General features: G+C 42.6%; 1 protein-coding gene, 1 non-coding gene and 1 pseudogene across 2 annotated transcripts in view; 1 reads left to right on the top strand and 2 right to left on the bottom strand.

Moving 5' to 3' along the window:
- PDILT (protein disulfide isomerase like, testis expressed) overlaps positions 1–8,976 on the bottom strand; it is a 31,943-nt gene extending 22,967 nt beyond the window's left edge. The window contains 2 exon segments of the mRNA XM_075718901.1: positions 8,625–8,829; positions 8,923–8,976. Of these exon segments, the coding sequence (XP_075575016.1) occupies positions 8,625–8,829; positions 8,923–8,976 (259 nt within the window).
- Positions 3,045–3,126, bottom strand: TRNAL-AAG (transfer RNA leucine (anticodon AAG)). The gene has a single exon. It is a non-coding gene; the product is annotated as a tRNA-Leu (tRNA).
- A 3,725-nt stretch (positions 8,977–12,701) lies between the features above and the next one.
- Positions 12,702–23,450, top strand: LOC104036845 (acyl-coenzyme A synthetase ACSM4, mitochondrial-like; annotated as a pseudogene).
- The last annotated feature ends 952 nt before the right edge of the window (positions 23,451–24,402 follow it).

The following is a 24,402-nucleotide window of genomic DNA, read 5'->3' as shown; positions in this document are numbered from 1 at the left end:
GCACTAGCTTCCTGTAGGAAGCTCAGTTGTAAGAAATACCTGTTCTGGGTGGTTTTGAACTGTTTGCATTCACCTGCTGCAGTGAGGAGATTGCTGTATGCTGAAATCAGTTCTTGGCACAGGAGCAAGTATGCTTTGGATGTTGGCTTTATGAGTGAGCTGACTATCTGATCTATATAATTGATTTAAAATCACTTATGCCTCCCCTGCTTCCTAGAAATCATAGAATCATAGAATGTTTTGGGTTGGAAGGGACCTTAAGAGGTCATCTAGCCCAACCCCCCTGCAGTGAGCAGGGACAGCTTTCACTAGATCAGGTTGCTCAGAGCCCCATCCAACCTGACCTGGAATGTTTCCAGGGATGGGGCCTCCACTACCTCTCTGGGCAACCTGTTCCAGTGCTTCACCACCCTCACTGTAAAAAATGTCTTTCTTATGTCTAGTCTAAATCTATTCTTCTTTAGTTTAAATCCATTATGCCTTGTTCTGTCACAACGGGCCTTGCTAAAAGGATTCTCCCCATCCTTCCTGTAGGCCCCCTTTAAGTACTGAAAGGCTGCAATAACGTCTCCTCACAGCCTTCTCTTCTCCAGGCTGAACAACCCCAACTCTCTCAGCCTGGCCTCATAGGAGAGGTGCTCCAGCCCTCAGATCATTTTTGTGGCCCTCTTCTGGACCCGCTCCAACAGGTCCATGTCCTTCTTGTGCTGGACGCAGTACTGCAGGCGAGGTCTCACCAGAGCAGAGCAGAGGGGCAGAATCACCTCCCTCAACCTACTGGCTGCGCTTCTTTTGATGCAGCCCAGGATACGGTTGGCTTTCTGGGCTGCAAAGCGTACATTGCCGGCTCACGTCCAGCTTTTCATCCACCAGTACCCCCAAGTCCTTCTCCGCAGGGCTGCTCTCAATCTCTTCATCCCCCAGCCTGTATTGATATCGGGGGTTGCCCCGTCCCAGGTACAGGACCTTGTACTTGGCTTTGTTGAACCTCATGGGGTTCACAGAGGCCCACCTCTCCAGCTTGTCCAGGTCCCTTTGGATGACCTCTTGTCCTTCTGGTGTGTCACCCGCACCACTCAGCTTGGTGTTGTCTGCAAACTTGCTGAGGGTGCACTCGATCCCACTGTCTGTGTCACTGATGAAGATGTTAAATAGCACTGGTCCCAGTACGGACCCCTGAGGGACTCCACTTGTCACCGGTCTCCATGTGGACATTGAGCCATTGACCACGACCCTCTGGATGCAACCATCCAGCCAATTCCTTATCCACCGAACAGTCCACCCATCAAACCCGTATCTCTCCAATTTAGAGAGAAGGATGCTGTGGGGGACTGTGTCGAACGCTTTACAGAAATCCAAGCAGATGACATCCATTGCTTTTCCCTTGTCCACAGATGCAGTCACTCCTTCATAGAAAGCCACTAGGTTGGTCTGGCAGGACTTCCCCTTGGTGAATCCATGCTGGCTGTCTCGAATCACCTCCCTGTCCTCCATGTGCTTGAGCATATCTTCTAGGAGGATCTGTTCATGATCTTGCCAGGCACAGAGGTGAGGCTGACAGGTTGGTAGTTCCCAGGGTCCTCCTTTCTTCCCTTTTTAAAAATGAGCACAACATTCCCCTTTTTCCAGTCACCAGGGACTTCACCTGACTGCCATGACTTTTCAAATATCATGGAGAGTGGCTTGGCAACTACATCAGCCAATTCCCTCAGGACTCTGGGATGCATCTTATCAGGTCCCATAGGCTTGTGTACACTGAGGTTCTTCAGGTGGTCTCGAACCTGATCTTCCCTTACAGTGGGAGGAGCTTTACCCACCTGGTCCCCATCTTTTGGTCCATCGATTTGGGAGGGGTGAGGAGAGAGATTGCCGGTGAAGACCGAGGCAAAGAAGTTGTTGAGTACCTCAGCCTTCTCCTCGTCCGTTGATACAAGTTTGACATTCTTGTTCATTGGGGGGGTACGCTTTCTTTAACCTTCCTTTTCTGGTTGAAATACCTGTAGAAGCCCTTCTTGTTATTCTTTACATCCCTTGCCAAATTCAGCTCCAGCTGTGCCTTGGCCTTCCTGACCCCCTCCCTACACAACCAGGCAGTTTCCCTGTATTCCTCCCAGGACACCTGTCCCTGCTTCCGCTGCCTGTGCAGTTCCCTCTTAACTCTTTAGTTTGACCAGCATGTCTTGACTCAGCCATGCTGTTCTCTTCCCTTTCTTGCCTGATTTTTTACACTTGGGGACTGAGAGCTCTTGTGCTCTATGGAAGGTGTCCTTAAAGATCTGCCAACTCTGTTCCGTTCCCCTGTCCCTGAGGACCGTCTGTCTCCCAGGGGTTCCTTCTGACTAACTCCCTGAAGAGCTGGAAGTTTGCTTTTCTAAAATTTAGGGTCCTGACTGTACTCCTCGCTTTTTCCATGTCCCTCAGGAGCGTGAACTCCACCAACGCGTGATCACTGCAGCCCACGCTGCCTCCAGTCTTGACGTCACCGATGAGCTCACTTGCATTGGTGACCGTCAGGTCCAGTATCGCATCCCCTCGGGTAGGGGTGTCTATTACCTGGCTTAGGAAGTTATCCTCAATGCATTCTAGGAATCTTCTGGATTGTCTACAGCTTGCTGTGTTGCTTTTCCAGCAAACGTCAGGGTGGTTGAAGTCCCCCAGCAGGACAAGAGTCTGCAAGTGCGAAGCCTTCCGGAGCTGGAGGAAGAAGGTTTTGTCAGCAGGCTCCCCTTAATCAGGTGGCCTGTAGTAGACACCAACCACAAGGTTCCCTTTGTTGTCTCTGTCTCTGATTCTTACCCATAAGCTTTTGACCTGCTCATGGCTATTCTTCAGGGACAGCTCTTCACACTGTATCGATTTCTTTATCACCTGTCCCTTCTGAACATCCTGTAGCCATCGATAGCCACATTCCAGTCGTGGGATTCGTCCCACCAAGTTTCGGTTATGGCAACCAGGTCGTAGCTTTCTAGTAGCACAGCAGCTTCCAACTCCTCCTGTTTGTTCCCCATGCTGTGTGTGTTCGTGTAGAGGAAAAAACCCTGTGCTGGCAGCAGTGGGATTCGAACCCACGCCCCCGAAGAGACTGGAGCCTTAATCCAGCGCCTTAGACCGCTCGGCCATGCTACCGCCCTTTTTTATTAACTGTGTGTATACACAGGCAGCAATTTCTTGTTTTTTTCAGTAACATCCCCTTCAGCTTTTGTGCCTTGAAAAGGAGATGTTTGTCTTTAAGAGTAACCCCCATCTTGCCTATTAAATGTCATTATCTCAGCATAGGTTGTCAGTCACAGGCTGCAGGAATCACAGAATCATAGAATCATTTAGGTTGGAAAAGACCTTTAAGATCATCCAGTCCAACCATTAACTTGACATTACCAAGTCCATCACTAAACCAATTCAGGGTAGAGTAGCAATTTCATGTTTCCTGGTTTGGTGGCTGGATCCCACAGCTGACCCAGTGCCTCCCTATATACATATACAAATGTTCTGCTAGAAAAGGTAAACATCACTTTTTCATAAATGAGAGTGCACTTGGCACACAAAGCAGCAGCACAAGGTCTGCACCGCTTATGTGCTTGTCCGTAGGCTATCCCCATGTTTGTCTAGGAACTGAAAACTTTTCACTGGAAAGGACAGGAGCAGGCATTCTCAGAGATCTGAGTTGTCAAACATTCACTGGGATCTGGGCCTTTTCCTGGATTCCTCTGATACGTGGCAGCAAGTGGTGTTTGCATGTGCTCTGCACCCATTTTGTGTTTCCTAAAATATGCCACTAGCCAAGTTAAAGGATTACAGAACTAGAGCTACAAGGAGCTTGGAGAGGTTGTTGGTCTGGCCTAAGGCAAGCTAAACCATGTCTGAACCAATCTTGACAGCTATTTGACTATCTGGCTTTAAATATTGCTATGAATGGAGATACTAGAACTACCCAAGGCATGTTTCAGTGCATCATTAGCCTTCCACCTAAATGGTGGTCTTTATCCCTGACCGTAATGTGTCTGCTGTGTTTAAACCCATTATATTTTCAGTGAAAATAAAGAACAGTTTACTCCTTTGCAGAAACGGTGGATTTGGGTACATTTAACATGTCTCAGTCGCAAGATGGTCAGTTGCTGATGTGGGCTGGTATGGTATATTTTACCCCTGGGCTGGAGCATGTTCTGGGCTATTTCTGCCTCTCTGGCCTGGGAAAGCCTTAAACGTGAATGGTCTTCACCATACTGTTTGGGTGGATCTGAGGACTGTTTTTGCATGGAGAAATATGGGACAGTTGCAAAGTCCTGTGAAAACCATTCTGATGACAGAAAGTTGGAAAGGTTTATGAAAGGCTTTTGAAGAGAAATTAAATAGGAGGTGCATTTACTGTGTTCAGGCAGTTTACTGTGTTGAGACAGTTGCTGTCCTTGGGAAAACTAGAGTAAGCTAATAGATGACTTCAGGTAGTTACAGTTTGCAGTGGTGTGCAGCAGTGCTTGTAGTGTTTGTGCTTATAAGTGTATGAAGTTTATCCTCCCTGCGGTGAGGATTTTTGTCAGAGTGCTTGGGATTTTTTGTTCAAAGTAACAATATCCTACAATGAAAGTCAACACAGGGACTTAAATTCAGGTAACGTATAGTGTAAACAGTAAAACTCTTCCATGTAGGCAACACTGGTGCAAGATCTGCCTTCTGCTGGTGGCAAGTGCTCTATGTACCCTGTGCGAATAGGCATTTGAGTAATATTTAGATCAGTTTAACGCAGATGGGGAGATGCCATGGACTGCAGCAGGAGAGCCCTTTCACATGAGCTTTGAGATCAGGTCCTCCTAACGCATACCGAGCACGTAATTCAGCTGGGCAGGCAGCAGGGCTTGCATCCATGGGAGAGCGGGCACATTGCTGTGTGCTGCTCAACAATGTTTTCAGACATTATTCTCAGCGCCCTTCCCAAAAATCAAAGAGAAGCTGGAACTTCTGTTCCTATGTCCTTCCTCACCCTCATTATGCTGCCCCTTCAATTACTTTCTTGTTGCACAGCACAGTTGGAATGAGGGCAGAAGAGTGCCAGACTTCTGGGTCATTACTTTGTTTCCATGCTGGGTACTTGCCCTGTGTACCTTGCTCAGCTCGCAAGGATAGACTGAAACTGCTTGGCAGAAAGCGTATGTTTTTATAGTAAACCTTGCCTGAAAGAAGGCAGACCTGGGACATGGTGAGGGTGGAACTGAAGGGCATTAGGAGGACTTGGGAGTCGCTGGGCAGAAGACATCAAAGCAGGCCTCTCCTGATAAATACTGTGGGACTGATAAGTAGATAATGGTATGCAACAGGGAAAGTGTTGGGGTTTTCTCATAATAGACAGTCTAAGGCAGATCCTAGCGCATTGAATCAAATTTTAGAGCTCAAACTTTTCCCCGTGTTTGCACAGCAGCAGAACATTGGGGGTGTTGGTCGACAGCCGGCTGAATATGAGCCAGCAGTGTGCCCAGGTGGCCAAGAAGGCCAACAGCATCCTGGCCTGTGTCAGGAATAGTGTGGCCAGCAGGAGCAGGGCCTGTACTCGGTGCTGGTAAGGCCGCACCTGGAATACTGTGTCCAGTTTTGGGCCCCTCAATACAAGAAAGACATTGAGGTGCTGGAGCGTGTTCAGAGAAGGGCAACAAGGCTGGTGAAGGGTCTGGAGCACAGGCCTTATGAGGAGCGGCTGAGGGAACTGGGGTTGTTTAGCCTAGAGAAGAGGAGGCTGAGGGGAGACCTTCTCGCTCTCTACAACTCCCTGAAAGGAGGTTGTAGCGAGGTGGGTGTTGGTCTCTTCTCCCAAGTAGCTAGTGATAGGACGAGAGGAAATGGGCTCAAGCTGCACCAGGGGAGGTTTAGGTTGGAAATTAGGAAAAATTTCTTTACGGAAAGGGTGGTCAAGCATTGGAACAGGCTGCCCAGAGAGGTGGTGGAGTCACCATCCCTGGAAGTGTTCAAAAAACAGGTAGAAGTGGCACTTCGGGACATGGTTTAGTCTAGTCTACCCTTGATTGGTTTAGTGTGGACTTGGTAGTGTAGGTTATGGTTGGACTGGATGATCTTAAAGGTCTTTTCCAACCTAAACGATTCTATGATTCTATGAACAAATCCCATTTTCTGGGAAGCATGGGATTCCTCCCCGTTCTCTGACTATGTCTCCATACTTGAGAATGGATCAAGAAGAGAAAGGTCTCAGGTTTTGCATTCATTTTGAATTTCTGAAGCTAATTCCTGGCAGCCCCACAGATTTCCTGTGTGATATGTGGAATATTATTTTGTCTTTCATTATCTAAGTTCCCTTAATAGTTCCATGTTCACATAGATTGTTTATATAGACAGCCTGTTTTATGGCTTTATGGCATCTCTGTGCAGGTGCATGTGCATGTCCCATCTTTAGCCTCTTTGTGATGTGGCAATGCAAATGATTATGGCAAATGAACCAGCTGGTTCAGCATTGTGGACGCAGGTTTCCTACATCCCGGGGCAGTGCATTGCTGCAGGATGGTTTTTCACTGCCCCAGAGGCTGTTTAGTGGCATGTCTCCAAAGGGAGCTATTGCGATTGAGGCCAGTGATTTCCAGATAATGTATCTGGGCTGTGGAGCTCATTGCTCTCGTGAGTGATTTCATAATTCTCTGTAGGGACTGTAGATGCCTTTATGGTTTGTGGGGGAAAAGGCAATCCATGAGTTTTCAGTCAGCCCTTCAGGCCAACATGGTGACCTTGAATCCAAACCAGAAGGCAGCGAGGATCACTGGAGCAAGGTGTGGCTGAGGAGCAGTGCTTCATCTCTCACTTTTTTGGAAGATGCGGCATGGAATGGAAGAGTGTGTTTGTCCTTCCCTTCTGAAGAACATCAGTTGTGAGGGTGATGGGATATCAGAGAGAGAGGTCTAAGACTCTGCTCTGAAGTAGGGGGAAGAAATCCTGATTTAGATCTCCCACATCCTTTGAGTGCCTAAGTCCCTGGGCTACTGTATCTGAACGATTCTTTCTTCATCTCTCCTTTCTTTATGAAACTTTTCACATGTCTTCTTTCCATTTGGTATTTGGTTAAAATCCTGAAGTGTGTTGCAGTATCTCATTGTTGATCATCTCTGCCTGTACTAAGGAGGTTTGGCTGCAGACTCTTCTCTGACCTGGACATTTAGGTACTGTGCTTTGAATCATCTCTTACAAAGCTGAGAACAGAGCTTGACTAAGGTTTTTCTGATAAATTATTTTTTCACCAAAATAATGCATCTTCAGAGAGATCAAAACAGTTCACAACTGTAGACTGAGTTTGGCAAATAGCTTTAGACCCTCTGCAATTAAAAAATAAAATCTTGCTAAATTTCAACACTTTCTAAAGCGTTTAAAAGTCTTAATGTTTAAGTTTTAAAGAAATTTCTAATGTGATTGTTCTGAAAGTTTTAAAAATATTTAAGTTTCATAACACTGTTTCAGGATTAATGAAATTTTTGGTATGATCCAAACATATTTTTAGTTTTATTAATCTGTTAGTGTTTAGCTTTTGTTGTTGGAAAAATATAAGTGTGTTCATTTCAGATTGACCTACACTACTACTACTTATTATTATCATCATCATCCAGGTTTGGTAGTGAGGCAAAAGAACAAATTACACACATTTCTGCAAAGGTAAGATATTGCCTTAATTTAAAATATCCCTTTCAAATATAAAATAGATTGGGGTTTTCGGCTTGTGCCTGTCTCTAATGCCTGTCTCCAAAGGAGGGCTAGTTTGCAAGGTGTTTGTATAATTTAAGGCTAAGTGGATGTGTGCACTGAGCTCAGTGAGTATGGCACAGTGAAGCAAGGTCAAGCCCAAGCAACAGAGACAAAGCTTTTGCTGTTTTATGCAGACTGAAGAGTTTCTGCTACCAGCAAGCTTCTAGGAAATACAGCTCCGTATTTGTGGAGTGGGAAATTATGCAGCGTCTGAACTTTTCTATGAGTAACGTCACGAGAATATACCATTTGGCTTTTGCTTTTGTGATTTACTTTCTGTAAAGCTCAGATGGCCAGACGTTCTAACAATGTTAGTTACTCGAAAGGTCCCACTAGTTTCCTCCCCAAGAGGAATGAACATGAACCTAATAGAAAAACCAAAAACCAGCCTCCACCTAACCAAGTGCTAATTTCAGGGAAAGAGTCTTGAAGTCTTACATAATGCAATTACAGACACCAAAATTTTGAAAAAAGCCATTCCCTCACAGAGGAGAGATGCCATCCAGCAAAAACCTCATACAAAGCACTGATGAAAATGTAAGCTAGAGAAAAGCCCCCTCTGATTTTTTTTTGAATACCTAGAGTTTCACCCATCACTGCTGTGAAACACATATTTGCAAAATTAGGCTGTGGAAGCAGAGAATGCCAACTCAGCACTGCGTGTGTGAGGACCCATCTTGCTATCATTATCTGTCTTATGTAGCAGACTGGTATTTAACCACACCAAAAAGGAATAAATTACAGTAGTCATGGTCAGAAATAGATACATGGAGAAAAACAAAACAAACAAGGACTACTGGAGGACAAAGCAACAGTGAAACAGGCATACTTGAGTGCCCCAGCATCAGTCATGCTCTGCAGAGCCATCAGGGTAAGATACCGCAGAAATGGATACTCACAGAACTCCACCAGCAGGTACTTAGTTTCCTTCAATGCTCTGTCAAAGTTGCTCTTTCTCAGCATGAGTACGTTGTTCTCCTTTTTTATTTTGGGGAGTTTGGCTTTCTTCGGCTTTGTTTCATTTGAGCTTATGCTGTCTGCTGCCAGGAAGCCTGTGAGAAACAATAATGGCAGAAAGAAAAACTGATGTGTCTTCATCTTGTCCTGTGTTTATCCAGTTACTGAGAAGGAAAGAAGCAAAGGAGCACTGAGCAGCAGGGTTTGCTGCCTAAATGGCTGCTGTTGTATCAGCCAAACTAAGAGGCTGATAAGGTTGATAACAGAGTCTGCCACCAGTGGAGCCAACTGCATCTTTCCACGGGAGGATTAATGTAGTTAATTACTTCCCCATCTTCAGCAGTGTTTAGGAAAAAAGTATCTGTGGGGAAGGTGAGTTTCTGTAAATAATCAGAACCCTGGGGAGAGGGTGAGAGAGCTTGCCTACAGAAGCACTAGTCGATTCATAGTGCACTTCTCTAATTAGACAGCCTGCTCTTGTCACCGTTACCCAGCGCAGAGCTGCAGACAAAACAGTAAGTGAGGTACCTAGGAAAGTATTTGAGAGTGGCTCCTCTGCTTAATATATGGTTGTCTGTTGCACTCACAGAGCTACTTATTATGGATCTGATTCAGAGCATGCTGAAGTCGGGGGAGCTTTGCATATGTAATTTTAACATCTGTATTTCCTCAGTGCCTTGTCTGTGAGGCTCCCATCTCTGCTTAAGTGCGAAGTTGTAGTTCAAGTGAGATACTACTTTGTGGGTTAAACCAGATTTTGCCACTGATTTTCAGTGGTAGCACAATTTCATGCAGGTAATATCCGTACAGTAAACTGAAGGTACAAATGTATTATTTCATCCTTAGAATAGCTATCAACTGTGTCTGTGAACTATGAGGCCTCCCTAGCTAGTCTTTTCAGAATGTGTTAAGAAACATCTTACAAAAAGATTTAAGGCTTTACTAAGAAATGGTTATTTCTGTAAATATCTGCCGGTCTGTAATTGTAACAGAAACATCTTCGACCCTTAAACTGTACTGAAATTTGTGAACTGTACACCCAAAGCTTTGGCCTCACTTAGAGGGGACCAGGTGTTCTGGTGGTTGTTTTGTTGGCACAGGCAAGGACAGAGCTGACCTGAGGACAGATGAGTCCAGATTAGTAGAACCAAACTGATAGTTAAAGAAATGGCCTCCAATAATTACTCTTCCTTCCTCTTGAGGAGCGGTAAGTGCTGCTTTGCTCCTTCACGCCCTTAGACTAAAGGATGAAAAATCTGGTATCAGGAGGGTACTGCTAGAAGGAAAGAGTGTTTGTAATGGTGGTTGATGTGGTAGCCTCCGTTTTCTTGAGGGTGAAGGATCTTGGGTGGCAGATTTAGGTTTTCATGCCTGGTGTGAGTGGGGCTGGGTTTCAAGTGAACTCTTTCCCATCAATCTTGAAGGCTTTGGGTTGTAATGCACCTTAAGAGGTGTTCTGTTAGCACTTGTACAGGGTGCCTAATGAAATCAGAGCTGTGTATTCAGGCTGCTTGCATGGTAAGATCACGTGTAAATACAGATGCAGCAATCAGGTACTAAATTTAAAAAAAAAAAAACAGAAAGAGTAAGTCTCCTGTTTGACTTTATGGTCTTTTTCTCTTCATAACAGGCTCTTTTCCAAAGATGCCTTTCAAGTAACATCCTAGGAGGATTAAAAAGCATCTTTCAGAAGAACAGGGAAAAACTAACAAGGCCTGTTTGATCTGAACAGGCTGTTTTGTAAGCACAGAACACAGCCTAAGGCTCCCAGAGCACAGGTAGGATGACAAAACCATTTGCTTAGAGAGCTGTTTTTCCCCTGTCTCCAACTGAAACAAATAGCATGCAACTCAGATCCCTCCTGAAAACCTCCTACCAGGGAATAGGCACCATTTTGGAAAGGGCTTCTAACCTCTATGTCCTGGAAGGAAACTGGAGTAAGGGTAGGATCATGCAGCAGTCAGTCCTGCCAGGACAGATTTGTGATGAGGAATGGAGTGGGATTTAGCACAACTGAACAGAAAAGTGAAACTGATGGAGGGCAATGTTTTCTCTTAGGCATACAGCAGATTAGGTCACATTTCTGCATGTTTCTTCATCAGTGCTAGCTAGTTCTGGCTCTTTCATTTTGTGCTGTACAGTTTGAGAGCCATGGAAAATCTGCCTTCTGCAGAAGTCACAGGCCAGTCAGCAGGAAAGGTTGGATGCAGGGTAAATACAATTCTTGTGTCCTCTGCTTTGTTACCCCTCACAGCCTGGAAATTATTGTGTGGTCAAGAGCCATTGACACATGCCTCACATGAGCACCTTCTGTTTGCATTTCTCTGTTTTGCTGCACAAATACAGTGATTTTAGTGATGTCAGTTACTGTTATTTATTGATATTGAACACTTTAAGCTGTCATTACATCTACATTTATAATACATAATGCAAAGGTGAAAGTAACTGTGTAGTATGCCTGTGAGATACGTATGTACTGTTGGCCATTAAACAAGGAGAAGGTCATGGCACAGAAAGATTTAAAAGCAAAGCTGGCTCCACTGAATTGAGGGAAAAATTCCCTTAGATTTAATGTGGTGGGTAGATTCTTAAGGACTTGATTACACTCAAAACAAGTTTGTCAGAAGATTCTGCATCTATGAGTAGAGATCCAGTTTTCTTGGCTTCCAAAGCTGGGCTTTAAATAACTGCAGTATCATCCATTCTGTCTCTTCCACATCTACCTGTGTGCTGTGTAGGCATGACTAGGAGAAGCTGGAAGTGCTCGAATTTTCTTTGCAAATTTATTTTACAACATATATCTTTTTCAAAGTTGCACACTTCATCTGAAGTGCAAAGTCTTTGGCATTTCACTTTTGCTTGCCTGGTGTTTATTTTGTGTTTATTCCATGCCCCCAGGAAATAAATCAGAGATTCATCAGTTTTATTGGTGTGTAAGTTCAGTGTGAATCGCCATCTAGTGTATATTTAAGATACAGCATAATTACAGAGACCGTTTAAATCAAAGGTATAAACAAAGTGTCTTCAAAACACTTTCTAACTAGTGGCATTTTATTTCTGTAAGCAGGTTTCCTGGTTTCAGCTGGGATAGAGTTAATTTTCTTCCTAGTAGCTGGCATAGTGCTGTGTTTTGGATTCAGTAGGAGAAGAATGTTGATAACACACTGATGTTTTTAGTTGTTGCTAAGTAGTGCTTATGCCAGTCAAGGACTTTTCAGCTTCCCATGCTCTGCCAGGTGCCCAAGAAACTGGGAGGGGGCACAGCCAGAATAGTTGATCCAAACTGCCCAAAGGGCTATTCCATACCATATGACGTCATGCTCAGTATAGAAACTGGGGGGGGGTTGGCTGGGGAGCAGCGATCGCTGCTCGGGAACTGTCTGGGTATCGGTCGGCAGGTGGTGAGCAATTGCATTGTGCATCACTTGCTTTGTATATTGTTATTATTATTATCATTATTGTATTATCATTATTATTACTATTTTACTTTATTTCAATTATTAAACTGTTCTTATCCCAACCCAGGAGTGTTTCTCACTCTTACTCCTCTGATTCTCTCCCCCATCCCATCAGGGCAGGGGGAGTGAGCGAGCAGCTGCGTGGTGCTTAGTTGCTGGCTGGGGCTAAACCACAACAGCAGGCAAAATATAAAATTTACAGGAATCAAGAGATAGATATTTAGAAAAGGACTGGGAAGTGAAAGTTTAGAGAGGAGATATAAGATTCATTCATGACCTGACAAAGTAGAGGACAAAGATTAAGGGAAAAACAGTCCACAATCTCTTTGCCAGAAAAGGAGGAACACTTTAAGAATCACATCAAATAACGGGGAAAAATGTGGAGGCACACAAACAACCTATTTATTCAAGCTGGTTTGCATTAATATATCCAACATCACAAACTAGACAGCATCCAATACCTGGCTGGTTTTAAATGTATTTTCTTTCATTTCAGATGGCTGATTCCTGTAGGTGTGCATCTGATTGTTTTCCCCACTGTCTGATTAAACATCAGTTATCATGAAAACATTTATTCAATCATGGATTCCTCAGTGTTTGTGTATTCTCAGGTCATCTTGCAGATTATTCCATGGATGCAACAGGCTTCTTACATCTCAGATTATTTCGTATTGTGACTCTATAAATCAATGTAAAAAGGAACTGCCAGAATATTTCAACTTTGCAAGGGATGCCTTGGATGAGTGGTCGCAACTGGAAAAGGTAGTATTTTTGTTTTACTTCATAGACATTGGAACAAATCTCAGATTATACAAATCAGTTTTCCTGATGAATGCTAATATTAATAATATTAGCTGCAGAGTAGAATGCACTATTTTATCTTCTTTGTCAGAAATACAGGTATCGCTTTAAGAGACTAGTTGCCAGGGAAGATTTGCTTAGTCTGGAGTATTTTAGATTGCAATTAAACCTTTTAAGGATTGTCGTCTTATTTTAATATCTTCTGTTGCATTCTAGGATGGAAGATGACCAGCAAATCCAGCTTTTCGGTGGGTAAATGATGAGGGAGAGGAGGTGAAGTGGAGCTTTGAAGAGTTGGGATTTCTGTCTAGGAAAGCAGCTAATAGACTTCCTGAGGCATGTGGTTTGCAGAGAGGAGACAAAGTTACAGCAGTTCTGTCTCATGTTCCTGAATGGTGGCTACTTGTGGTGGGTTCATCCTGAGGCTACTGAATGTAGCCTGTATGCGAACAGGTGAGTAACATTACTGATCTCGTGGATGCAGAAAGAAAATAAATAGAAGATAGGACAAATATGCTAAATTGATTTGAAAAAAGTGTAAACAGGAGTACGCTGCTGTGCCCTGTACAATTCAGCTTTTGTACAGAAGGAGAATTGGCAGCACCCACATATGAACCAAAGCAACATTGTACTAGGTGCTGAACAGACATGGTCCAGTTAAATGACATCCTCAGTTGAAGCCGGTGAAGGTTGAATGATTACAATCTAAGAGCAGATTTGAGCAGATATGTTATCAGTGTAGATAGTTTTAATGCAGTAAATTATATGACTAGACTGGTTAATAATTCAATACAATATTTTTTTGCTCTGCTGTTACAGTTTTGCGAATTCTTAGGAAGAAATTGACCCATTGCATTTTTAGAGTGGTAAACACCCACGATGGAACAATTCAGCATCAACAGGGACATGATCAAGTATTTTTGTTCCACTTTTAACCTCTGTGATTCTTGCAGGTTGTAAATGGGGCTAAGACTCAGAGAATGCAAGTCTATTGTATTGAAGATTTTCTGGACTGTGACATGGGAATATCATTCAGTATCTCAGTGCCTCAGTTTCCCAATTGTAAAATTTGGTAGACACCTCTGAAGGTGCAAGAAGACTGAAATCAATCTGTAGGTCAAGTCTGTTGAAATCCTTGGGAAAAGGAGGTACAGAAATGCACTAAATTGATCCCTCCCCCCCAAAAAAATGTGATTTCAGACACATTGTACTCAGTATCCAAACTTACATTTGTCCACATTACAAAATGAATCCAAGCTTGAGGGATATGTTGACTGAGCAATGTATGTAAGCTTCCTGACCTCAATCTATTTATCCCATATCAGAGGTATTAATTCCATACTGAAATGAATAATGGCTTTATGCCAGATGTAAATATAATCCAAATGCTGGCCTTATTCATATACTTAAGGGGATGATAATCTCAACACCCCCTTCCTGAGTTACAAATCATGAAGTGCTCAAAAACACTTTAAATCTAGATCTTACTCATGATCTAGATACGTTTAATATGGATGACACAAAACGCAATGTCAGTGTTGCAGGGTTTGGAGAGCCAGATGATCCCAGGTCATTCCTAGACCACAAATTCACCCGAGCTCTGCCTTCAAACATGAGTTATACCTGACTCCTGTTTCTCAAAGAATAATTTTTTGGCAAGTAGTTCAGCTTTTCTGTTCCTAGGGTCATGTCCTGTTAACATAATAAAGAGAAGTGGTCAGTTTTCTAAACTGCTTGTTGCTTTTTTCCAGGAATTGTCTTTATTCTGGGAACATCCCAGTTAACAGCCAAAGACATCTTATAGTGACTCCAGGCTTCAAACGCCAAGTGCATCATTACCAATGATACACTGGCACCTTCAGCAGAATCTGTCATGCCTGACTGCCAGTTTCTGAAAAGCAAACTAATTGTATCCAAAGGGAGCAGAGATGGGTGGCTGAACCTCAAAGAACTCTTTGCATGAGTATCCAGCTGTTGTACCATCATCCCTGTGAGGTGAAGGAAGCTGTATCAGTCAGGTGGCATTGCTGAGTTTTCCAAATTTCCAGAATAAAAATGCAAAACTTTTGCATCCCTCTGCCATCTCGCTGTAATCACTGCATTAAGTACAAATCCCTCCAACATGCTTTTTGGGAGCTGTATTCAGGTCTTTCAGCTTCTCCTTCCTCAGCAGCCTGCCAGCTTTTAAAAGCTTTCTGCTTCTACTGTGATCACAGGGCAAGCACACAGAGTATAATCTTGCAGTTGTTTTGTGCTTGTCTTCTGGAGCACAGCCTAACACCTCTTGATTTCAATGGGAAGATACCCATTGCTAGATCTTGGTGCTCAGCTAACGTGGCATCAGTTATTTCTTCCCTTTACTATCTTGGTAGCCCAATATGAATTGTTCATCAGTCTCTTGAACATAAATGGTATAATATGTGTCTAAGACCACCTTACCTGGCATAATAGCTGGAATATGGCCCCCATTGACTTCATACTGGGAGACGGTATGTGTTGAGGCAGAGGTTGGTTTTGCATCTACCTGCTGTTCCATAACAAGCACCTTGAGTGCCCTTGCCAAATAGTTGTAGACAAAGTCACTGTAATATGCTGTAGGTGCTCCCATCTTGAAAGTTATGGCATATGGAATACACTTGTGACTAGCAAAATGTGCTTGCTAACTCTTAACCTGTGGTATGTGGTCCAACTATTTATTTAGTGAGATCATACAGTTTTGGGCCATTTTCCTGTTTATCTCCTAAACCTTAAGAAATACCGCGTCCTTTGTGAAAAACTACATGTAGTAACTATAATACCCTATTTATGCTGAAGGCTGACATCTGCTGACCATAAATGTGTCGAGAAAGGAGTCAAGACCCAATGCTGGTCTGCTTTACCAGTGGAAGTACGGGCTTTCCAAAAACGGTGGTACAGTCCCACAGCAGTTATGGCATTGGATTTGCAAACAGTGGCAGGTGTACCTTGCAGTTCCTCCCAGTGTCCTGATTAAGTGACATGATCACAATTAAATTGAAAATGTGACCATAAAAACTCCAGTAAATGTAGATGTTTCATGAGTGTAAGATCTTGCTGCTTCTTCACCTTTCTCCTCTCCCAATGAAACCCTCGTTATTAAAAGCTTCTTGAAGACTCAGTTGAGATCATCAACCACAGCGTTCTGTTGCTCAGAGGGCTGACTGCAGAGTAACAGTAAGTATAGAGTCCTTATAGAAAAAAACAGATAAAAGTCAAGTGCTTTAGTATTATTTAGATCTTCCTTCAGAACCAAAGCAACCTTGGACCATAGCATTATACCTTAAAAGTTACAGTTCAGTTTGAATCTGCGGCTTGGCACTGATTGGCTTTCATTGAACATCTTTCTTTTATTTATGTTTACCAAGGAGTGAGAAATTTGAATGAAAATCAAAGGATACATTTCCCAAAGCATTCTGAGTTGGAAGTTGGTGGTATAGAGTCCATAGAAGTAATTTGGTTCATTTCCTAGAGAAGTAAGCTATGATTTAGCTGATGTCTCTAATCCACAAGGTGGGGAAAGCCTACTCCAAATGATCTGTTCGGTTTTTGATCTAGATCCAGGTTCTGCAACTCAAGCCAAGGATGTTTTGCACTGTTCAGGAGAAAAGCAAATGCTGGAAATGTTAAAGAGGAATGAAGGGAAATAAGAGAATGTTTAAGGTTCTCTTCAACTCTTACAAACTTTCTAAAGAGCCCCACTTGCTGATACTGAATCTTCTAAAAGAAGCCTCCTGCCATTTCCTTTTATTATGCTGTGACCTGTGCCTGAGTCTCTTGCCCTGTATGAAGCATTTTTTTCATTTTTGCTTTATCATCAGGTACTGGATGAACTTGACTTCTTCAGATATTATGTGGAATACCTCTGATACTGGCTGGGTACAGCTCGGAGCAGTGTTTTTGCACCATGGATCTGTGGATCATGTGTCTTTGTACACAATATACCACAGTTTAAACGAGCCATTATTGCAGAGGTAAGCGTAACATTTTATACTGTGAGTTTTATTTCCATTTTGCATAAATGAAGCAAGCAAGCTGGGCTCCAGTGCATAGGTTCCCACTGCTCTGTAGCAGCAGGGATAATACTTCCCACATGCCAAGCAATCGTCCCTTCCTTTGGTGCCCAGTAAGCTAGAGGAACAAGTGTTTTCCCTCCTGGTTAGGCCATGTGACATGGCTACAGTGTAGAGGATATGTGGTGAAAGATGCAGGATGAAAAGAACTCAGGATCACTGCTGTCTTGTCCCATACTTAGCCTAAAGCTTACTTCAGAAATGGACTTCCAGCTACTTTGGGCTCAGGGTGAGCATGGGTCAGTAATCAGAGTAGGGCATAGACCTGAATCAGGGCCCTGTTATCCTGAATTTTCAGTGAGTTGCCAGAATGTCTATTCCTCCTCTCTGCCATTTGACAAAACCAGTCAGCTGACCTATTCTCCTCAACACTGGCCTCTTGTGTGGAGAGGAGACCCAGACTTCCCCCAGAATAAAATTAGAAAAGCTTTGGTCTAGTTCGCTATTGTCACTTAGCCTTGAGCCTGGGACACTATCGCCTTCAGAAGGAAAAAGCAATCTTAATTGGAACTACTGCTCTTAGTGGTCATTCATTTATGAATGTGCACTTGCAGCCCAGAAGGCCAAGTGTATCCTGGGCTGCATCAAAAGAAGCGTGGCCAGCAGGTCGAGGGAAGTGGTTCTGCCCCTCTACTCTCCTCTGGTGAGACCTCGCCTGCAGTACTGCGTCCAGCTCTGGAGCCCTCAGCACAAGAAGGACATGGAGCTGTTGGAGCGGGTCCAGAGGAGGGCCACCAAAATGATCTGAGGGCTGGAGCACCTCTCCTACGAGGCCAGGCTGAGAGAGTTGGGGTTGTTCAGCCTGGAGAAGAGAAGGCTGCGAGGAGACCTTATTGCAGCCTTTCAGTACTTAAAGAGGGCCTACAGGAAAGATGGGGACAATCTTTTTAGCAAGGCCCGTTGTGACAGAACAAGGCATAATGGATTTAAACTAAAGAAGAATAGATTTAGACTAGACATAAGAAAGAAATTTTTTACAATGAGGGTGGTGAAGCACTGGAACAGGTTGCCCAGAGAGGTAGTGGAGGCCCCATCCCTGGAAACATTCCAGGTCAGGTTGGACGGGGCTGTGAGCAACCTGATCTGGTTAAAGCTGTCCCTGCTCACTGCAGGGGGGTTGGGCTAGATGACCTCTTAAGGTCCCTTCCAACCCAAAGCATTCTATGATGTACACGAGTGATTTTTGTTGGACCAAAAGTACTGTATTTTCTACAGCAGTGGGACTGACTGGTACAGCCACTCTGCAGTCAGGATTAATAGCCACTAATCCATAGTCATTCTCTGTGTTGAATGTATGTTGCATTGTTATGGTTTTCATTTTGCAGACATTTGAGCACATAAGTTTTGTTACTCATCTGCACATTTACAAGGTCAGACCCACCATTACATTTTCTTTTCAACAAAATAACACTCTGTTTTTCTAGGTTCTCTCAAGATACCCCATCACTGCCTTTTGCAGTGCTCCCACTGCCTACCACATGCTGGTCCATTGCAATTTGAGCAGGTACTGCACATCTGTCCGTTGCAGAGGTAGCAGAGAGAGGCTGGGATATAATGCTGTGACATGTTTAGTTCCTTATGTTGCTTAATTTTTTTCAATTAAAGGAAATCTAATTAACAAAATTTGCTCTCAGAAAATAAAGCTGTGTTCTGAAATACAAGAATAACTAGTCACGCCTTAGGCCATTGAGGCTTCAGGAATTGGTCTTTGAAAAGACAGCACAGAGGAAACAAGTGAGATTTTTTTAAGTTGTCACTTCCTCTGAACTTATGGTTCACAGTTAAATTTAAGTCAAGGTTTCAGGCAGCACTGGATCAGGGAATTCACTGGAGTACACTGGAGTTGTTCCCATATACTTGAGAATGAAGTGAGCAGTTAGAGGGCTTTCACATGCTGGGAGTTATTTGGCAGCTGTTCCCACCAGTTTGTTACTCTGTAAAATATTCAGCTTATGACAAGTAGTCAGTGTGATTTGTAAGTTTTCACATCTTCAGTAAGGTTCTTCTTCTCACATAGGTCTTTCATCCTGACAAAAGCCAGCCCTGGTTTAGCAGAGAGCTCAGGCTCTGTGTTTCTATTCAGCCTTCCTTTTGCTCTAGAAAATTCGTAGTGTCTTATTTGATCTTGGATGTTGGCACATAACTCAGCTTTCCACAAACATCTGATGTGCTTGTTCAGATTTCTCCTTTCTTGTCAGCCCTTCCAAGGAAACACCTTTGCTCAATTTTTTTCCAGAAAATAAACCTACTTCAGTGACACAGAGATAAACCACATTATCCTCAGTGGTAACACAAGCAATCTAGGAGTCCAATACAAGACTGTGTAACAGGATGGTTATTGTCATTTCCAAAGTAGCTTGTGAAGTTTTAGGTGTAATTACTTTGAAAGTTGAGGGAGGCTGCTCAGTTAAGACCATTCACTGCTCTTTTCAGAAGTTAAGAAAATTATTTCATTTGCTATTCCTCTCAAGTTCATGAGTCTGAAACACTGTATCTGGAGGGGAACTGCTCAATCCTGAAGTGATGTCAAAGTAGAAAATCCAGACACGGTTGGATACCTATGCAGGTTATGGCCAGACTGAAACAGTACATTTACATTAATTCTTGCAGCATGCCCTTTCAAAGGTAACAACACCAGAGGCACAATGTGCTTGATAAGTCAATGGAAAAGGTGAGAATAATTTAAATGAACTTTTTAAAAAAGAGGCTATAAATAATGATTATATAGCTCCAAAATCAACTAGCTGCATATTTTAATGTTTATAGGAAATAGTGTGACTACAGAGTTCAGCCCCTAGCAAAAACCATGCCAGAGATTACCTCAGATCAAATTACTTGTAGTAGATCCCTTCATCATCTTTACTTAAAAGGCAAAGCTAAAAAAAATAATTTGCTCTGGGTATCAATTTGGCCTGTCTGAGGTTTTAATGAAAAATATTAAATCAGTTCACATCCCAGACTTCTCTGCAAGTGAATGTTAACAAAGCTATTAAGAGTCAGATTTCAGGTATTGTCTCCTCTTACCCTTGATACAGTCCCAAATTAATTGTCCCATTATTGAAATGAGATCTGTAATAATTTCACATCTGCTGTCTCACAAATTCAAGTGTTTGCAGAAGAACGCACTGGCTCAGACTGAGCGTAAGCAACCTTATTCCACAGGGCTGACCTGAAATGACTCTCAGCCCCTCGCTCATGTGCTGGAGAACCACAGTGCTTTAGTCCGATTCAGCCCTTGTCACAACAAAGTCATGAAGAGGTGTCATGCCTAGTGCAAATAATGAAGTCTACAAGATGTTGCACAAATTAAAAAAAAAAAAATCTATTATGCAGGTGACAATATGTGCCGATATGAAAGGAATAGATATTAAACCTGGCTCTTTGGGAAAAGCTGTTCCCCCTTATGATGTGCAGGAATGTTGATACGTCACATCTGAGCTCAGCTGCAGTTGTGGGTACAAGAGTAAAGGAACGCTGTCTGTGTCCCTTCTCTGTCCTGCACTGTGCTATAACAGATATTTCACTGAGCTAATCAAACCAGTAATGATACGTCCTTTCTGCAGATCATAGATGACCATGGGGCTATTCTGCTTGTAGGAGAAGGCGGCAACATTGCTGTCAGCGTTCGGCTGACATGACCATTCTTCTGTTCTCTGAGTACTTGGTAAGTCTGAGTTGTCTGTGCCTGCTGAGAAGCTCAAGAGAGACCCAGGTTCAAGTTCTGTTGACTTACCCAAGAAGCAGAATTTCATCCAGGATCTTCACAAGGTCTCGCTAGGTTGCTTGAGGGCTTTGAGCCTGATCAGTACATTATTCTGCTATTCCAGGAACAGGCTGACTGGCAGAGTATAACTTCAAGGTGCAACATGAATCAGGGGGTACCTTTTTCCAGACCTGTACCTGGCAGTTGGCATGGGTTTCATGTTCAGTGCATCACTCCCTTCCCTTCTGTTCCACTCCTATCCTTGGTTAAGTATAAAAGAAGGAAGCCCATAAAGGCTGCTCTAATACGTCAGAAGTTCAGGGAGGCTTTCCAAAGAGCACAAGTATCTTATTCCCTCATATCACTGTCAGAGGTACCCACAGATTGATCTTTTAAATCTTTAAAAGTTACACATTCCATCATGCACATATCTCTGGTGTCAGAGAAACCCTTTGTACAGTTGCCTGTCACACAGATGACGTGCACAAGATCAACAGCACAAAGACAAGCTACAGCACAAAACCCTCAAGTATAGATGATTATATGGCTTTGTGGAAGTGGAATACATAATCTAGCATTACTATTCAAATGGGAATGCTCTACCCATGGAAAGCAGAACAGGCTTAAAAAAACATGTCAGAAGAATGGCCATTTTGGTTCAGGTCAAAGGTCCATCTAAGGGTTCAGGTCCATCCAAAGGTTCAGGTCCTTTAGTGCAGCTCTGTTTTTTTTAATTGAGACATAAAATAGTATTGAACATACTTATTTTGAGAATAATTTAAAAAATTGTGTTGATCATTTTTAGCACCACTGCAAAGTAAATGCATTACATTTCACTAACAATTGGATACATTTTTTGAAATGTTTGATTGTTGTCAGGATAATCCACAGAAAACTGCTCCCTCTGCCTGTGGAAATTTTTATGTCACTGGGGACAGAGGGATTATGGATGAAGAAGGACATGTCTGGTTTGCTGGAAGAGCTGACGATATAATTAATTCTTCTGGGTAAGTCAGTTGCTTTTAGATTTTCTCATTTGCCTGTTAAAAATTCAATGTGGAAAGACCAACTGAATGGCTAGCTTGCTACAGCTGTCATATCTGCCTTTTCTCCTAGGTACTGTATTGGCCCATTTGAAGTCGAAAGTGCATTAATACAGCACCCTGCAGTCTCAGAGTCAGCTGTTGTCAGCAGTCCTCATCCAGTTTGAGGGGAGGTAAAACAACAAAAAAAAAATAAAGAAATGCACTTTATTCGAAGTATCAAGTTCCCTATATGTACTAGGCTTCCTTGGAATTAAATACGTTGCGGATTTTTTAAATTAAAATGGGTTAAAAAAAATTTAAAACCATACCTTGACAGATCTTAGAATTTCAGAATTATTTCCCTGTTTACAGGGTTTGATATGGGGAAAAAAGTTTGGCTCTTCAGACTTACTGTGGCACCTTTTTGTCTAAGAAATAGAATTGGGATTGTTTCTCTTTTTGTAACTAAGCACATGGTGGCAATGATATCCAGAGTGTTTAATTTTTCTTTTTATATTTTTCAACTTTGTAACATTTCTTTGAGGCCCAGGGTGAGATTTTCAGCTGTCTTTTTTTTTTTCTGTTCTACAACTTTGAAAGTTCAACAGTGTATAAAGTTAAGAAGGAAAAAAAAAGTGCAAAATAGCAAATAATCCTATGCTGTATATAGAATATATATATCCTTCATAACATTGCATTCTGTAATAAACAGCCAATGAAAAGGGAAGTTGAAGAAAAACCTCAAATTTTTGCACTTCTGAATTTTGATACTCACTTGTGGCAACCAATGTATCCCTTTATTCCCACATCTGGAAGTTAACGGAGTCCCTTAACTTTAGTGGCACAGGTAGTCAAAGCCTTCATTGGTTTAGCTCCTGCTTTTGTATAACACTATTCAGAAAAATTAACTCATGAGCTTCAGCAACATATCAAGAAGGTGACCGCACCTTACAAGTATCCAAGGAAGGTAAGTACACCACAGAAAGGCAGGTCTTCTAATTGTATCAAAAATTGAAGGTTTTGTCCTGCCTGGCTTCTTTTCAACTGCATTTTGACAAACACTCCAACCATAGTTAAATAAAATAAAATAAAAGTAAATTACAAGGTCTGTTGCAGCTGTAGCCTTGGGTTCAGTGTATGTGCTGGAAAGGACCCAGAGGGAAGAAATGGTAATGTAACTTATCTTTATCAGGTCCAGTCATCCTTTCATGAAATACTAGGGTTTTCGCAGCAACTCAGATGGGCAAGGCGTTCAGCTCTTACCAATTCCTCCCTTGAGCTCTGTTCAGACTCTCAGCCAAAGCAAAGGGGAAATTCCTCCTGGCATCAGAGGGGTTGGAATCCATCCCTTACAACCAGGAAAGACACCAGTAAATTCCTGTCCTGACAGCTGAAGCACTCATCTCTTCAGGACTGTGGTGCTTGTCCCTGCAAGTAGTGCCTGTCCAGTCAGCTAAGAAGTGTAGTAAGGAATTTCACCGCCCCAACCCCGAGTTGTGTAGCTTCCCATCTTTTTATCTCAGCCATAATAAAAGTGGGTCTTTCGTTGCACCTGGGAGATTAATCAGAATGTGTATGGCTGAAAGTGAGCATTTTTGCCTTTCAGGTGGAGTTTGTTCAGGATCTGCCAAAGATGGCTACTGGGAAAATGGAGAGAAAGGTTCTAAGGAACAAGTAGTGGGGAAGAGTATAACATAATCTGGAAACTGAGGACAGAAAATTTCCATCATCCGTACCAGCCATAGCATATCACACTTGGCATGTGGTCATGACTCAGAGCACTAGGAGAACATATGGAAAAAACAACCTATGGAAAAAAAGGGGATAACACTCATATGACTTGAGGATGTGTGGTATTAGAACCACTTTTGCCATTGACCTACAAATTTTCAGAAGGAGAAGGTGCAAGTAATTAAGAATGAAGAATGGGAGAGAGAAGGGACAGATCTGGGAGCTTACAAAAGTTTAATTTTTTTACTGGAATTAGTAGAAAGAGCTTCCTTTAAAAAAAAAAAAGTGTAACTACAACATTTTGATAATTACAAATAAATGAGAAATTAATAAAAATAATCTTCGTCCTGTAGCGTGTATCAGCAATGAAGTGATAGTCTCTTCAAAAACTATCGCTATAACATTCACAAATTCTTTCTGAGTGGAAGGAGAAAGACACATTCTTTAACTACTTTTCTTCATCTTGACGAATTTGTGATCCACTTAAATGGTTACAGTGGGGGAAAAGAGAAGATACAAAGTGCTTTAGGTTAAGGTGCAAATTACGCACAATTAACAATGGTGTAAATGATTACAAGAAAAAGGTTACTCCGGAGAAAGAATTGTGCTGCTTGGTCTGTTTTGTAATATGTTCTGTTCTCATTACTTCACAAGAAGCAAATTATAAAGTACAACGGGTTTCACTCCAAATCCTTTTGGATAGAGCGTCCAGGTTTCACGTCTCCAGGGAAAGGCTAATCTTTATAGTGCCTTGTTTAGGAAACACATGTCCTGAAAGCTGCATGAACCAAATGAAGAGGATCTACCCCAGCCAGTTCTCAATCTGTACTGTCCACAGCAAACAGGTCAGGAAAACTTTGTCTGAATTCCTAGTGTTGCTGATCACTGAGAAGAAGCAGATGGTACTAAATGAG

Source organism: Pelecanus crispus, chromosome 11 (assembly GCF_030463565.1).
Source record: "Pelecanus crispus isolate bPelCri1 chromosome 11, bPelCri1.pri, whole genome shotgun sequence".
Lineage (NCBI taxonomy): Eukaryota > Metazoa > Chordata > Aves > Pelecaniformes > Pelecanidae > Pelecanus > Pelecanus crispus.
This window is presented reverse-complemented; position numbering and strand designations above follow the sequence as displayed.